Source organism: Sciurus carolinensis, chromosome 15, assembly GCF_902686445.1.
Source record: "Sciurus carolinensis chromosome 15, mSciCar1.2, whole genome shotgun sequence".
Lineage (NCBI taxonomy): Eukaryota > Metazoa > Chordata > Mammalia > Rodentia > Sciuridae > Sciurus > Sciurus carolinensis.
Genome location: NC_062227.1, coordinates 74,780,311 through 74,795,679, shown reverse-complemented (window position 1 = coordinate 74,795,679; position 15,369 = coordinate 74,780,311). Strand labels below are relative to the sequence as shown.

General features: G+C 37.6%; 1 protein-coding gene across 2 annotated transcripts in view; it reads left to right on the top strand.

Moving 5' to 3' along the window:
• Rttn (rotatin) overlaps window positions 1–12,738 on the top strand; it is a 180,533-nt gene extending 167,795 nt beyond the window's left edge. Inside the window, exons 46-50 of one of the 2 annotated variants that reach the window (XM_047526590.1) lie at window positions 1,165–1,367; window positions 4,338–4,605; window positions 10,077–10,180; window positions 11,086–11,155; window positions 12,183–12,738. In XM_047526590.1, coding sequence (XP_047382546.1) covers window positions 1,165–1,367; window positions 4,338–4,605; window positions 10,077–10,180; window positions 11,086–11,155; window positions 12,183–12,268 — 731 coding nt within the window. In that variant the 3' untranslated portion in view covers window positions 12,269–12,738. The remainder of the gene's footprint in view (window positions 1–1,164; window positions 1,368–4,337; window positions 4,606–10,076; window positions 10,181–11,085; window positions 11,156–12,182) is intronic. The other variant, XM_047526589.1, reaches the window with a different exon arrangement.
• The last annotated feature ends 2,631 nt before the right edge of the window (window positions 12,739–15,369 follow it).

Here is a 15,369-nt window from a genome sequence, read left to right as displayed (position 1 = left end):
CTTTGTTCTGCACAGAGAGTCTCCTCTCAGTGCATCTTCTAGCTCGGCATCCCCTGCGCCTGTGTGACCAGTTCAGATTGGCTTCTCTCTGAAAGCAGCATTGGTCTGCACATGTCCTCTTTGATCTTACCCTGACTCTTTAATTTAGGGTTTAAGGAGTATGGAGGAATAAAGAGTCGGTTGCTAAACATTAAACAAAGGAAATACATGCTTTAATACAAATCTTCTGAAACTGTAATTTGTTATTTTTATACTTAAAATTGAAATTTATATCAGAAGTGGTTAAGAAAGAAACATTTTATTTTTCAGTCTGGTTTGTTTCTGAGCAAAACTCTATCATACATTTCATATAACAGTTAGTGGTAACACTGGCATTTTAATACAGCTCTGAAGTTATGAATACAGGAAAGTTTTCTGTAATTTTTGTGTTTACTTATATTTTATGAGTTATTTTACAGAATGTCTTGATTCTGATGTGATTATGTACGAGCCTGCCTCCTTGTATGAGCTTTTACAGGTCGATTCCTCCTTTAGGTTATGTTATAGTACAGGCTTACCAATTAAACATTGAACTGTACTTCCAACTATTTTCTGAGTATCTTCCTTCCTAACATCTCATATGGTTACCTATTGAAAACACTCAACTCTGCAGAGCCAGCACACTCCACTGCTGGCTCTTGCTGCCTTTAAGCTGTGTGGCTTTGAACAGCCACTGGCTTTTCTGCACTGTGTCTTTACCTGCCTCCCATGGACAACAGCATTTGCACTACCCTGCCCCAGACACCTTGTGTTCTCCCTTTGTCTCTTCTGTAAAATGAAGGCATTAGACCAAGTCACCTCCCATTTCTAAAATTCTGTTCTTCCATTCAGGCTTTTATTGAGGTGTTTTCTCTAGGAACTATTAAAAAATCTATTATGCTGGTTTCATTCTTTAAAAAAAAAAAGCTGGTATTTTAAAATGTTCTATTGTGTTTATTAGGCCCTCAGTGAGGACAGTAAGTCTATTAGGTTGAATGTAGACATCAGCATTAGCCTTCAGTACTGATTTTCAATTGATGGGTTAGTGGCCAAGTCATTTTGATAGACAGACACACTTTACTGCAAAGTGTTTTAACACTAAACAGTGGAACTAAGAAGATGATGTGATTGGCTGCTGTTTTGAAGGTTGCAGTTCTCTTTGCTGGTCAAGTTATGGACAATATCCCGTTCACGCTGCACACAAAGGAGCCTCCAGCAGCTCTCTGATGCTATGTATCCTAAAGTTGGCCTCTCAGATGCCTCTCGAGAACACCAACATTCAGCAGATTGTTTTTATGTTTCTTTCAAACCTGGCCTTGTCTCATGACTGTAAAGGGGTAATTCAAAAGGTAAGTACTTAAATTGTCCTGCATATCATGAAAGAAATACTCCATAAAAGAATCCTTCCAATCGAAAGTTTAGAACTGTTTCTAAGACAAATTTATTATAATTTTGAGAGGTTTTTTAAGAGGATTGTAAAAGGATTAAGAGGTTCACTCTTGATAAAAAGTGACAGAACCTAGACTGTGATCTTGCCTTTTTCTTTTAGTTTATCCTTATTAGTTTTTGGATTTTATTTTATTGCTCTCAGAAATGGTGATGTTAGAAAGACAGCTGTCTTACATTTATTGAAGATCATAAATGTAATATATATGATCTTTAAACAGACCAAATTGAGCAGTAACAATCTCAGTTCAATTTACATTGACAAAATGGTTTATGATATCACAGCCCCTTTTGCCCAGTCAGACTTTTAACTTCTTTATGACCTAATAGGCAATTTTATTAGTTATCTGGGACTCCTGTTCCAAAACTTGATTTTACTACTGATTTTACTGGGTATTTTAAAAGGGAGGGAACTAGTCAAACAAATTTCTCATATACATGTGCAGTCAAAATCTGCATTTAGATGTATGTAAATAGAGTCCCTAGTTGGGAAAATTCCTTAAAATTTGAATATGATCAGATTATCTATTACTAACATGTAATAGTAATTCGAGTACTACTGTTTCTTTTGCTTGAAGGCCAAGATAAATTGCAAAGGTGGACAGTATCTATAAGAATTGGTCCTTTTCCTCTACTGTTTCATCTCTTTGAAGCCCCAAATGATACTTTGAGTGTTATCACCAAATAAATAGAAATATCTGTCTTCCTAGGACGTGTAATTGTCATTCTTACCATGGAAGATCATTTCAGAGGTGTACTGAAGCCAGCTCCCCCTGGCTCTTGGATGTCATCGTTAAATTTTCATAAATTTTCAAGCTTGTCAATATCATGTTATCTTGAAATCAGCCGTGGTGGGATTATTCACACCCTATACTTTGGGAAAAACATTCAGGGATCCCTCTAACCCTAGAGGAACCAGTTGTTTATTTATCGGCTTATGGTTGGGTGACTTCTTCATATGTGTCTTTACATGCATGTCTTTTGTGTGTTTGTGTGATTATAAGTTCTATTAGTATTTGTATGTGAATAAGTTACATATATGTATTCAAACGTGTACATGTCACTTCCAAAATTGAACTAGATGTAGGTGGTTGCCATCCTGCAGAATGGGAGAGCATGTGTGGGAACACAGAGCTGCACTTAGAGAAAGTGCTACTGGGAGGCAGAGCAGGAACCCCCCGGCGGAACCTCAAGGCCAAGTCTCACTGGTGTGTGACTCTGAGTGGAGACTTGCTCTCTTTATGCCTCAGTTATTTTGTTTTGTTTTGTTTTGTTTTTTCATTTTTATAATAGGTTAAATAAAATGATCTCTAAGGTGTCTTCAGCTCTCACTTTGTGATTCTGGTGCTATACTAAAGAACATTCTGATCAACCATAATCACATTCAGAGCATAACAATCAAGTCATTTTCTTCTGTTCCAGTGGGGAAACTCCCAAGACTTCTGCTTTAAGCAGTAATGAGCCTGGACAGTAGAGTTCCACCTCTGTGTCACCCATCGGTGGGCATGAGGATGCTAGAGTTCCACCTCTCCATTACTCATCAGTAGGCACCAGAAAATGCAGCCAGAGCTATTATTCAACTCAGATTGTAAAATGTCTGTTCTTTCTGCCATGATGTGTTTCTGCACTTTCTAACTGGTGCATACAATTGTTTAAAAATATCTTGAGACCTAGCAAAGAGAAGGGATGCCCACAGGATGTTTGCATTTTAAAGCACTGGCATATATTTTATCACTGTGAAGTCATCCCTTAATCTGCAGTGTCATGGTTGAATCTAGCTGAATTGGAAAGGGAGGGTGTGAACCTAAGAGCATCAGTCTGGGCTGAGAAATGAGAAGGAGGCATGAGTGACAGCTCATGCTGCTCAAAACGGGCGTGTCATTTTATAGTGTATTCGTTGCTTGGAAAATATTGCTAATATTTTTTGTGATTATACACATGATCATGTTCTTTTTTGTAAAAGCTTTAAGATTAATTTTATAAGTTAAAGCTAGCATCTTTATTTAGGTCCAGGAGAACCCAAGAGATAAGCTGGAGTAGATTAAACAGGGAGAGATAAGTTGTTCTGTGCAGTTATAAAAGTTAAGTGAGTGCCTTTCACTTCTAAAATGTCCAGCCACCTCTGGTGTCCATATTGTCATAGTGGATTTCTACTTGATATAGTATTTCTATATTTTGTTTGCATATAGATGATTCTAGACAATAATATGTTGTCTTTCATATAGTTCATAGCTTGGTAGGGTTTTGTGGAATGGGCTTTATTTGAAGGTTGAAATAACTCTTACAGTTCAAGTAATAGAGCTTTCTCATCTGTAAGTTTAGTACAGTGACACATAGCCATGAGAAATTAATTTCTATAAGGATAAACAAGTAGGGTAAAGTGAATATAGAATGGAACCATAGATTTAAGAAAAGAAAACACTTGTAGCTATAATCATACAAAATACCCTCACTATTACCAGAGTTGTTAACAAGTTTCCCAAACTGGGTTTTGTTTCTTTTTCTCCCCATTGGAAATTTTTTAATGAGTAGCAAAATTGCCAGAAGGCAGACAAAAAGAAAATTCAAGAGGCCTAATATAGTCCCAAACTGAATTATCAATCCTAAATAATTGAGTTGACCATAGCTTACATCATCAGGAGGTTAAAAAAAAAAATGAGCAGGAATTAAAATTTGACAACAATTTTGTTGTTCTTATCTTTTTCACTTATACTTGGAAATAATACAGATGAAGTATTTAGACAGTATTGGAGGAAAGAGAAATTTAGATTGGAGAAAATGTATCATAATGCTAGCTAATTGGTCACAAAGGGACTAGGGAAATAATGACAAAGACCCAAGAAGAAAATAATATTCTCTCTGTTTACCCACAGAGTAACTTCTTACAGAACTTTCTGTCGCTAACATTGCCAAAAGGAGGAAACAAACATCTCAGTAATCTGACCATTCTTTGGTTGAAGTTACTCCTGAATATATCTTCTGGAGAAGATGGGCAGCAAATGATCCTGAGGCTTGATGGCTGTTTAGACCTACTGACTGAGATGAGCAAATACAGGCATAGGAGCAGCCCTTACATTCCACTTCTTATTTTTCATAATATTTGCTTCAGTCCTGCAAATAAGCCCAAGATTCTGGCTAATGGTAAGTATTCATATGATATAACACACACCCAAACGTACTTTTATACTTGTGGTTATTCATAGGCTGTTCTATTCAGATTAAAACACAAATAATTTTAGAATTTGCCAGGTATTTATGATGCACCCCATGTGTTCAAGACACTGTTGGAGGCTGGGGAACAAGTCAGGCAAGGCTCTGCCTTCTGCAGGCAGCCTGGAGTCCTGGATGTTAATGAGTCATGTCATCCCACGGGCAAACTGGACACAGGAGGAGAAACCATGGGTAGGGTGCTTGCTGGCCTTGCCTCTTTGTTCCTGCTCAGAGTCCCCCTCGTCTCCTCTCTGTCTTTAAGCAGATACTGCCATGTCAGTGAAGGCTTTGCAGACCCGCCAGTTCAAGTTGGACCCTCCCTGCCTCCCGTCCCCTCCCACCACTCTCTTCCCCTTTCCCTTTGTTATGGGTCTCTCTTTCGTGGACACGAGGATACACTCTGTATTTTAAGTGTACATCTGTTTATTCCTGGACTCCTCCCGCCTCCAGAGCATGAGCTCTTTGTAGAGTCCACTCTCTTTTCCTTCCATGTTTTTCATGTAATCTTTTCTCAGCAGCTTTTTTCCATGAAGCACAGTTTCCAAGTGAATGGAAATAATTCTGCTTTTGTTCTGCTACATGTGTAGTAATGATTCTGTTTTCCTGATAATAATTATGGATTTTCAGGAAATGTACAGAAACATTTCTAAAGGCGAGCCAGCTAGTAACTGGCCTCCCTAACTACTCTTGGTTCTCACTGCTCCTCCCTGACACTGCTCTCTGTCGCTGGGGGCTGTGCATTGGGGGTGGCTTTCACTCTGTTCTGCTGAATCTGCCTCAGTCCTCACGTTTGTAAAATGAGGAAAACAAACCCTACTTCTGAGCAGTGAGATGGCACAGGAAACACCTGTTGCCATTCCTGATCCACTGGAGCTACTTTATTCTTTATTCAACTTTCTCAGAGTGAAATTTTTTCTTTGGGGACTTCTTACTACACTTTATTATTGCAAGAGTTGGAAAAAGGAAAGACTTTTAGGAAACTGAAGGAGAAGCCTGCATTTTCCACTTCTGGATGCCTCTGAATTTCTTTTCAGCATTTCCTTGTAGTCAGCAATGCTGTCTCTCCTTTTATAGCTCAGAGGAGATGGATACCTTTTTGTGGGAAGGAGCCATCCCAGCTCCCACAGACTTGAGTTCAGTGGGCTTTCAAAGCAGTGTCAACATGGGAGACAACACCTGTGCAGGTTCTGTGTGGAACTGTTAAGGGGGTATTACAGGCCTTGTCCCCTTTTTCTCATGGGGATCCAGAGCAAAGGCCTTAGCAGTATCATCTAGCTTAAAAATCTACCAGGAAAGCAGACATGCCTCTGATCAGTAGAACTCAGACCTTAGGTGTAGATGGTTAGGAGTGAAATGGCATTGGGGCTTGGACATGCTGTTAAAAATATATCCGTGGGGTTCTTTGTTTCTGGTAATGTCAGGCTAAGTCTCCTTTGAAAATAATAAAAATATGCTAGATACTCTTTTTAAAAAATTCACCAAAAAAAAAAAAAAAAAAAAGGCTGAAGAAGATAGTGGGAAACTTTCAGGCCAATTTTGATCAAAATCCAGTGCCTGGGAAGGTAAGAAGTGTATAGAAAGTTCTTTTGCCCAAGGACAGCTGCTAGTACTGTATGCCTGTTTTTTGTTCACGAATGTCAAGAAAAGAGAGAACAGATATCAAAACCCTCCAAGGGGTTTTGATAACCAAAAAGTCCAAAAACCTCTCCTGAATGAAGGTGAAACTTAAGAGAACTATTCTCTTAGGAGAAGAGTGAATTAGAATTGAATTCTTCCCCTAATCGTCATCCAGTAAAGAAAGGTGAAAAAAAATAAAATAAAATGAAATTCAACCTGGGCATCACAAATTCCTTCCCACAGCTCAGCACTGAGGAATGCTTGTTGAGTGGTCTGAGAACTTGGTTTGAGGTGATCCCTGAGTGATAGTTCTCCTGAATACTTAAGAGAAGCAGAACAAGTTTATACTCGACCTCAAGAAACTTCTGTAAATAATTTTTCAAAGCATTAACCAGTACAAAGTTAATCAAGCACATTAGAAAACTTGGCAACATGAGCTAGAATCAGCAGAGGAAAACATGCCGATTTCTCTGCCCAGGCTTCAAATATTAGGATTATAAAATATAGACTTAAGAATAACTTTACTAATACCACATTTAGAAAAGTAAATGACAAGCTTGAAAATGCCTTCAGGGCTGAGAAACTGAAAAATTGAGAGATCTGAAACAAGAACTAAATAGAATCCCTAGACCTTCACTGAACAGTATAACCCGTTAGCCACATGTAGCTACTTGAATTTAAATAAATCAAAATTAAATATTAAGGTTGTCAGTCACAGTAGCTACATGTGGCTAGTGATTATCTTATTAAGCTGGACTGATTATTATAAATATAAATATTGTAGGCAGTTGTATTAGACAGCATTATTCTAAAACTTTAATAGCCAAAATTTAGAAATTAATATGCACATCTAGAATTGATAATAAATACAAGTTAGATGTAGTGGAGAAGAAAATTTAGGAATTAGAAGGTAGATCAGAAAAATAGTATCTGGAATGTATCAGTAGAAAGCTGAGAAGGTGAGAAAGGCTTAAAAGAATAAAAGGTAAATGGCAATTACATGAGATAGTCTTAACTACATGTTGATTGAACTCCTAAGAGAGGCAAAAGGGGGAGGAAAACACTTAGAGATAATGATAAAAACTTAAAAACTAGTCTAAGACACTAAAAAACAGATTCAAGAGATCCAGATAACTCCAAGCAGATAAGTAAAAATAATTCATTCCTAGACACATCAGAGTCAATCTGTAGGAAACCAAAAAAGGTGAAATGGGCATTTTCCTTGAAAGAAGTAACTTAGAAAAATTTATTCAAGAAAAAATAGAAAACCAAAAAGTCCAATAACCATGAGAAGTATTGAATTAGTAAAAAACCTAACCATAGAGAAAAACCCTAGATCTAGCTGGTCACAGCGTCATATACCTGTGATTCCAGCTACTGGGGAGGATCCCAAGTTTGAGGTCAGCCTGGGCAACTGAATGAAATCCTGTCTCAAAAGAAAAATTTAAAAAGGCTGGGAACATATAGTTCACTGGTAGAATACCAGAGAGTTCAATTTGAAGGAAGGAAGGAAGGAAGGAAGGGAGGGAGGGAGGGAGGGTGAGTGGGAGGGAGGGAGGAATCCTGGATGAAGGTGGGCTACTGAAGATCAAGGTAAAAAATAATTCCAAACATACACATGCTCTCCCAGAGTAGAGAAAGAGGAAATGATTGTTAATTTTGTGAAGTTCCCATAATCTTATTAGCAAAACCTGACAAGGGCATAGAGTATTCTGGTAAATATTTTAACTCTTGGAGGGTAAAAGGGTTGGAATATATATTGAGTATATATAATTTTATTGTGTATATATAAGTATATTAATTTCACTGGAAAAAGGATGGATAGCATACACTACTCCTTATCCCTGTGCATAATGTACTTATAAAACTGAAACCTCTTTTAGTTCTATCAGTAATTCAAAATCAATTTATAGCATCTCTTGATTTTCATGATATAAGTATCTCATCATCACTGATTTCAGGCTACCAACATGGCATCCCTAAACTTAGAATCATTAAATCAATTATAAAGAAAGGTAATAAGTATTTAAAACTCATCATTTCACAGTTAATTAACTATATTTAAGTATTATATGTTCTCCTGAAGTTATTTATACATTTAAATGGTAGTTTATACTGATTTATTAAACTTAAAAATGTTTTATGAGCTTTTTTCATATGCATTTTTTTTTTTTTTTTTTTTTTTTGCGGTAATGGGGATTGAACCCAGGGCCTTGTGCTTGCGAGGCAAACACTCTACCAACTGAGCTATATCCCCAGCCCTCATATGCATGTTTTTAAGATGTGTCTTTAAATAAGTTGATCCACTATCAGAAAAGTCATTACTGTGCCACATTAATTGACCATAGTAATTGGCCTGTGTATGTACTGCCAACATTTTAAGAAACAGTAACTAGTTGAAGGAGTTATGCTATAAACTTAGATAGCAGGGGATCATGTTCTGAATGTCTGGTGTAATAAGTAAAAACATTGCTTGCTGATGCTTGAACACAGAGGAAATCACCCTCCCATTTGTCAGTGTCCTTGCTGAGTACCAGATACCAGCCATAGCCTCACATGGTAAGTTATATCTGATTGTCGTTTCTCTGACTAGTTATGAATAGACCGTGATGCAAGAAAACTAAAGGGACTAGATGTTGGAACTGAGGTGTACGGGCAGTAGGGGATCAGATCAGTGTGGCAGGAAATTGCTGTCCCACATGTACCATGTACCCCCCACATCACTTTTTCCATACACAATTTGAGTTCTCTTGATCTTTTGGTCTTTCTCTCTCCCTTATCCCTTCCTCCCTTCCTCCCTTCCTCCCTTCCTTCCTCTGAAAGGTTTAAAATTTCTTAAAATTAAAAAATCAAATAGAAGCACTTAAAATTTTTGTTTAATTATGAAATATTTTATCCAGTTAGCCTCTGTAATGCACTAATACTGTGGCTGGAATACATGTCAGTGAGCAGACACAAACCTTGCCATTGAGCAGGGTTAGTTTAGTTAGCTGCATTCCTGGGGGACAGGGATTGGTTAATATGCATGTACATGCAGAGAATTCCCAGTAACAACTGTCTTGGCCTTAAATATGCAACTTGCTAAAGTCACACAATTTGGAGAGTAAATAATATGATACAATTTGATGATACATAAAAATAAGTAATAAAGTAAGTTCAAATATTATTCTGAAATACCCTGACAATTTCTTAGAAGTGGATTTCTCTGAATCATCATTTGAAATGAATAGACTGGTACAGATAACTAGTAAGTCTCCACTTTTGCTCAAGCTGGCTTTGTAAAGTGAACATGTCTTGTGTGCTAGTATGCCATTTAAATCAGTTTTTCCTCTGATACACACATACACCCACATAAAATTCCTTTACAATATTTAGCTCTTTTTTGAAAAGAGTAATCAGTGTAGTATTTCTCAACTATTTTACCTATAGCCCATGCTATGATGTGTTGTCTTTATGGTTTTTGATGACAGAAAACCTGTTTTCCTACATATTCAAATGTGAGCTATCACTGAATAACTCATTAATATAATTCATTATGTACTTTGTTTTGCACTATTTTTGTCCTTAAGTGAATGTGTGTCTGTCGAGCTTGGACCAAGAGATTTATGCCTGTCATGAAAACACTGTTTTTGAGGTTTTCTTCCATAAAACTCAGGTTGTCATGATGCAGTGATACTGACTTGGCATATGTACTGTAATGGGGAAAGAAGTATATGACCAATCCAAAATAAGATTGCATTAATGTCTGGGACTAAACTCTATTTTTTAAACGTGTTTATTTTTAGAAAAAGTCATTACTGTGCTAACTGCCTGTCTGGAAAGTGAGAATCAAAATGCTCAGAGGATTGCAGCAGCTGCACTTTGGGCTTTGACTTATAATTACCAGAAGGTCAGTTTTAAAAATTATTCTTATGAGTTGGGGTCAAACAGCCAGGCCTGTTAGGATGCATCCAAGGGTATCAGGGGAGTATCAGAAAAGAAAAAAGAAAAAAAAAAAATGAAGCCAAAGACCCACCTTTTCTTTGTTTGCTCATACAGTTAGTAATTCATCTGTTGAAATCTTTTTCATTTAATCCTCAGGATGCCCCAGTTTGGAAGAGTATCTCTTTTAACTGAGTTTCCCTGTTGATTTAAATTGATTTGCCATTGTGTTATAATTTTGATGTAGATTATTTCTTCAAAAAGATGTGTCAAGGAAAAATGCATTGACATAAGACCAAATCAAGTTTTATCCCAATATATGATTCACTTTTTTCTTGTACACATCATCGCTGAGTCTTTAAAACTAGTTCAGTTCTTGCACAGCCAGCAGAAGGCCTGCCCAGAGACCGACAGCAGGCTGGGTCCTTGTAGCTTCCCACTCTCTGGCTTTTGGTTTTCTCTTTTCTTGCAGCCATCTCACTCCTAAAATACCCAGGAGCGTATAGTGGTAAACCAGTAGCTAGACTACGGTGTTCTTCAGATGGCCATCCCAGAACCGTGCTCAGCCCAGCGTCCCTGACTATGCCTTGCACACCCGCCCCCAACTGCAGAGTCAGGGACTGCTGCTCTCTCTGTCCTGGTGTCTCCTGGGCTGAGCACAGGATTCAACACTTTGTATCCACTCAGTAAATCTTTTTTTGACCAACTAGCACAGTAGGATGCATTAGTGCATAATTCTGTAGTTACCTTATTGTATTTTATGAAACCTGTTTAACATTGCAGTTAGCAGTGGGCAGAATTAGTATTGTGTTATCCTAATCCTTGACATAGGGGGATAAATCTAACTAATGAATTGGTCTATATTATCTCCAGGCAAAAACAACTTTGAAAAATCCATCAATAAAAAGAAAAGTGGATGAAGCATATTCCTTAGCAAAGAAAAGTAAGTTTTATTATTAAAGAGATTACAGTTAAACTTGGAAACTATTGAGTTAATTCTCTGGATATTGAAATATTTGGACAGGCCATAGCAAAACAACAGTTTTCTTTACCATTTTACTAAATGTTGAAGAACCTTTTTTGTCAAAACATTATAAAATGTGCTAATATTTGATTTATACCTTTCACTGTAACTTTTTTTGAATAATAAAACATCTTAATAGATAAAGGTTTGAGATATAATAGTTTCTTAAAATGTGTCTGTGATTTTTCTCCAAGTCACTTTTTTTCTTGTACTAAATTTTCTTTGCCAGTGGCTGCCGCTGTACTAAAGTGTGCTCTTAGGTGATAAGAACTGTGCCTAATTAGTACTGACCTTGAACAAGAAGCTTTGATTTAACATCACAGAGTTGAATTGCAGTTTTCTGAGAATAGATGCCATGCCCCTGTGTCCATGTTCCCCTGTGATCTGCATGATAGGAGAGTTTTCTTTCCTAAGCACGTTAGTCATTTTAAGTGACACCAGTTTTCAGTTAGCATTATCCTCTGAATACTTTATTTCAAAACAACTGAGCTGTGTCTTTCCTGTAACGTAATAGTCTGTGGGTTATTAATCTGTGTTTTATAGTCTGATTCTTTTTAAAAGAAGGGGAGTGGTTTTGTTTCCTTTCTAGCTATGACCATGAACTTCTGGAGGAAATGGAGGAATTGGGTTACATTAAAGATTGTGCTTAGGAGGGACAGTATTTAAAAAAAAGGAATGGCATCCATCTGGGATTATAGTTAATGATATCCACTGTGGAATTGTATTTTTCATACTCTTTGGATTAAACCATTAATAAAACAATATAAATTATGTAACTTCATAATTTTCGAATGTAAAATATTCTTTTAATTCTAGCACATACATCAAGAACTTACCTTATTCATATGTAAATCTGATTCATGTGTCTGGAAGAGTGTTTGCTCCTTGAGTATAGACCTAAGTTTAATAAACTAGCATTTCTAGACTCTTAATTTTTCTCTCCTAGCTTTCTCAAACCCAGAAGAAAACCCTCTAAATGCCTACCATTTGAAATGTCTTGAAAACCTCGTGCAGCTGCTCAGCTCTTCCTGAGTGCCAGGAGTCACTGCACCCCGAAGCTGACAACCACCCCCCAGAGAGCTGAGCCTGAGGCCGGCTCAGTGTGGCAGCTGCCACTGAAGCTGCACTGACTGCAGAGAGCCGGCGCCTCCTTGCCCCGGAGAAACAGGACTGGCGACACTGGAAGCGGGAGAATCGGTGACCTCCTGATTCTAGGCGTTGGTGACAGTGTTCTGGAAGCGATAATAGTGGACAAGAGGTGATGGGAACAATGTTCTGGCAACATGAACATTTTTATTCTTTTCTATGCAAATTGCTTTGTAAAAATCCTATTTAACAGTTATTTAATGAAACAAAATATTTTTAGAAATTGAAAATGTTATCAGTCCCATGAATATTAATTTTAACAATTAAAAGGAGGCATTATGTTCTGGTTCGTTTGTTCGTTTGTTCTTTCCTTCCTTCCTTCCTTCCTTCCTCCCTCCCTCCCTTCCTTCCTTCCTTCCTTCCTTCCTTCCTTCTTCTGAAATTTGATTCTTGTCAACACAAAGTCTCATTTTTCAAATTTTTATATTGTCCAAAGCAAACATACTAGTGAATCTTGTGTATATGTAAATGTGTATAATTTTGTAGCTTCCTTATGCAATTTTTAGTAATATTAATTTCATTCTAAGTGATATGCAAATCAATTATAATTTTTACTTTTTGAATTTGGAAAGACTGTGATAAAAAGGGGAGAAATATAGTTGGGGTCCTATGGGTGGGTTCAAATTCTACCTCAACCCCAAATATCTGGAAGAACAATTCAGAGTGTGGGAAGAGCAAGGTCTGTTCTTTAACTGATTTACTCACACACCAGAGTATGCCGTGCCTTATCGTCTCTTTGAAAGCAGAAAAGTTTCAGTTGTTTCCCTGAAAGTTCCTGATAGTGCCATAGGGGTTTGTGACCCATTAGAACCCCTTAGAGACATTGCCTGCTGGAGCCCAGGGGGACTGCAGACATGGGAGAGGGGAGGGTGATCAGGAACCTGCACGTGGTCTGAGGTACTCAGGATCGCTAACCCCAGGCGTGCAGAGGGCTAGATTCAGGACAGCCGTCCCGCCATCTGTCCAGCCAAGAGGGCAGTGGTCTCACTGCTGCCAGGCTTCCACACTGGGATACCATCAGCAGAACCCTTGGGATGGCAGGTGGAATGGGGGTTCCTGTGCTCATTGAGACAGTTCACTCCTGTGTCCAGGAATGTATAGTGAACTTCTCAGGTTATGCCCACTGCAATTTGAGAACCACTAGCTAATCCCCCTGATTTTACAGAAAACTGACTGGAACATGAAAATGACTTGTTATCCTCAACTGCTTAGTGATAACATTGGGACTTGCATGACTATCAAGTATTCCTTCACACACACCCTTTTATGCTAGGATCCAGAAAATGGGCAGGGCCTACTTCATACCTCATGGTCTCCAGTTTTACCATGTCCTAACTCTTTTGTTAGGTGGGCTAGTGTGCACATAGGTGCCTTGTAAGCACAGCCTGTGCCTTGTTCAACTGCAACATTGATGCTGTGGCTTCTGGATTTTAAGACTTTCAGTAGGTTGGGGAGAAAGCAGCCATTGGTTGGAAAATAGCAAATGAGAGTAAAGTAAAGAGTAGAAGTTTGCCTATTTAACTCCAGATTACCAATTTCTCTTTATATTATTGAATAAACACATCTATAGTAATTTCCCTTCATTAGTCTTTGTGTCTATACCTTATACCCAATACCTGAAGTTGCCCAAGTCCTAAATCTGCTTCTTTATCATTTCTTTATTTTTTAATTTTTATTATAATTGCATTATAATTATACATAATTATGGGATTCTTTATTACATATATGCACATGCCTACAAAAGAACTATATAATTTGGTCAGTCTCATTCCCCAGTATCACCCCTTTCTTTCCCCTTCTCCCTGTCCCTAGTCTTCTTCCTCTAATCTACTGGTCTCCCTTCTCTTTTCAGTAATCTGCCCCTGTTTTTTACTTTTTTCTCTCTAGCTTTCACATATGAGAGAAAACATACGACCCTTGACTTTTTAAGTCTGGCTTATTTAACTTAACATAGTGCTCTCAAGTTCCATCCATTTCCCGCAAATTTCATTCTTTATGTCTGAGTAAAACTCTGTCGTGTGTATATGCCTCATTTTATTTATCCTTCCATCAGTGAGTGAATACCTCTACTGGTTCCATAGTTTGGCTATTGTGAATCAAGCTGCTCTAAAATGGGGTATGGATGTATTAACTGTCATAGACTGGTTTTGATTCTTCAGGATAAATACTGAGGAGTGGTATAGCTGTGTCATATAGTGGTTCCATTCCTAGTCTTTTGAGGAACCTTCATATTGTTTTCTACAGTGTTGGTTCTGATTTACAGTCCTACCAACGGTATAAAAGTGTTCCTTTTTTCCTACATCCTCTCTAGCACTTAACTATTATTTGTATTTTTGATGACTGCCATTCTAACTGGAGATGAAATCTCAGAGTAGTTTTGATTTGCATAGTTTCAGTCTTCTACGTAGATATGCAGTTTTCCCAGTACCATCTGTTAAAATGGCTATCTTTTCTCCAACATCTTTTTGGCACCATTGTCAAAAATCACCTGGCTGTATCTACATAGGTTTGTCTGTATCTTCTTTTATGTCCCATTGGTCAGTGTGTCTGTTTTTATGCCAATACTATGCAGTTTTTGTTAATGTAGCTCTATAGTATAATTTTTTTTAATTTATTTTTATTGTAAACAAATGGGATGCATGTTGATTCTCTGTACATTGAGTAAAGGCATATCATTTGTGTGATCATACATTGACATAGGGTAATGTTTTTTGATTCATTCTGTTATTTTAGCCCTATCCTCCCACCCCTCACACCCCTCTTTTCCCTCTATACAGTCCCTTGTTCCTCCATTCTTGTCTCCCTCCCACCTCCCATTATGTGTCATCATCCGCTTACCAGCGAGATCATTCTTCCTTTGCTTTTTTGAGATTGGCTTATCTCACTTAGCATGATATTCTCCAGTTTCATCCATTTGCTTGCAAATGCCATAATTTTATTATTCTTTATGGCTGAGTAATACTCCATTGTATAAATATAACACAGTT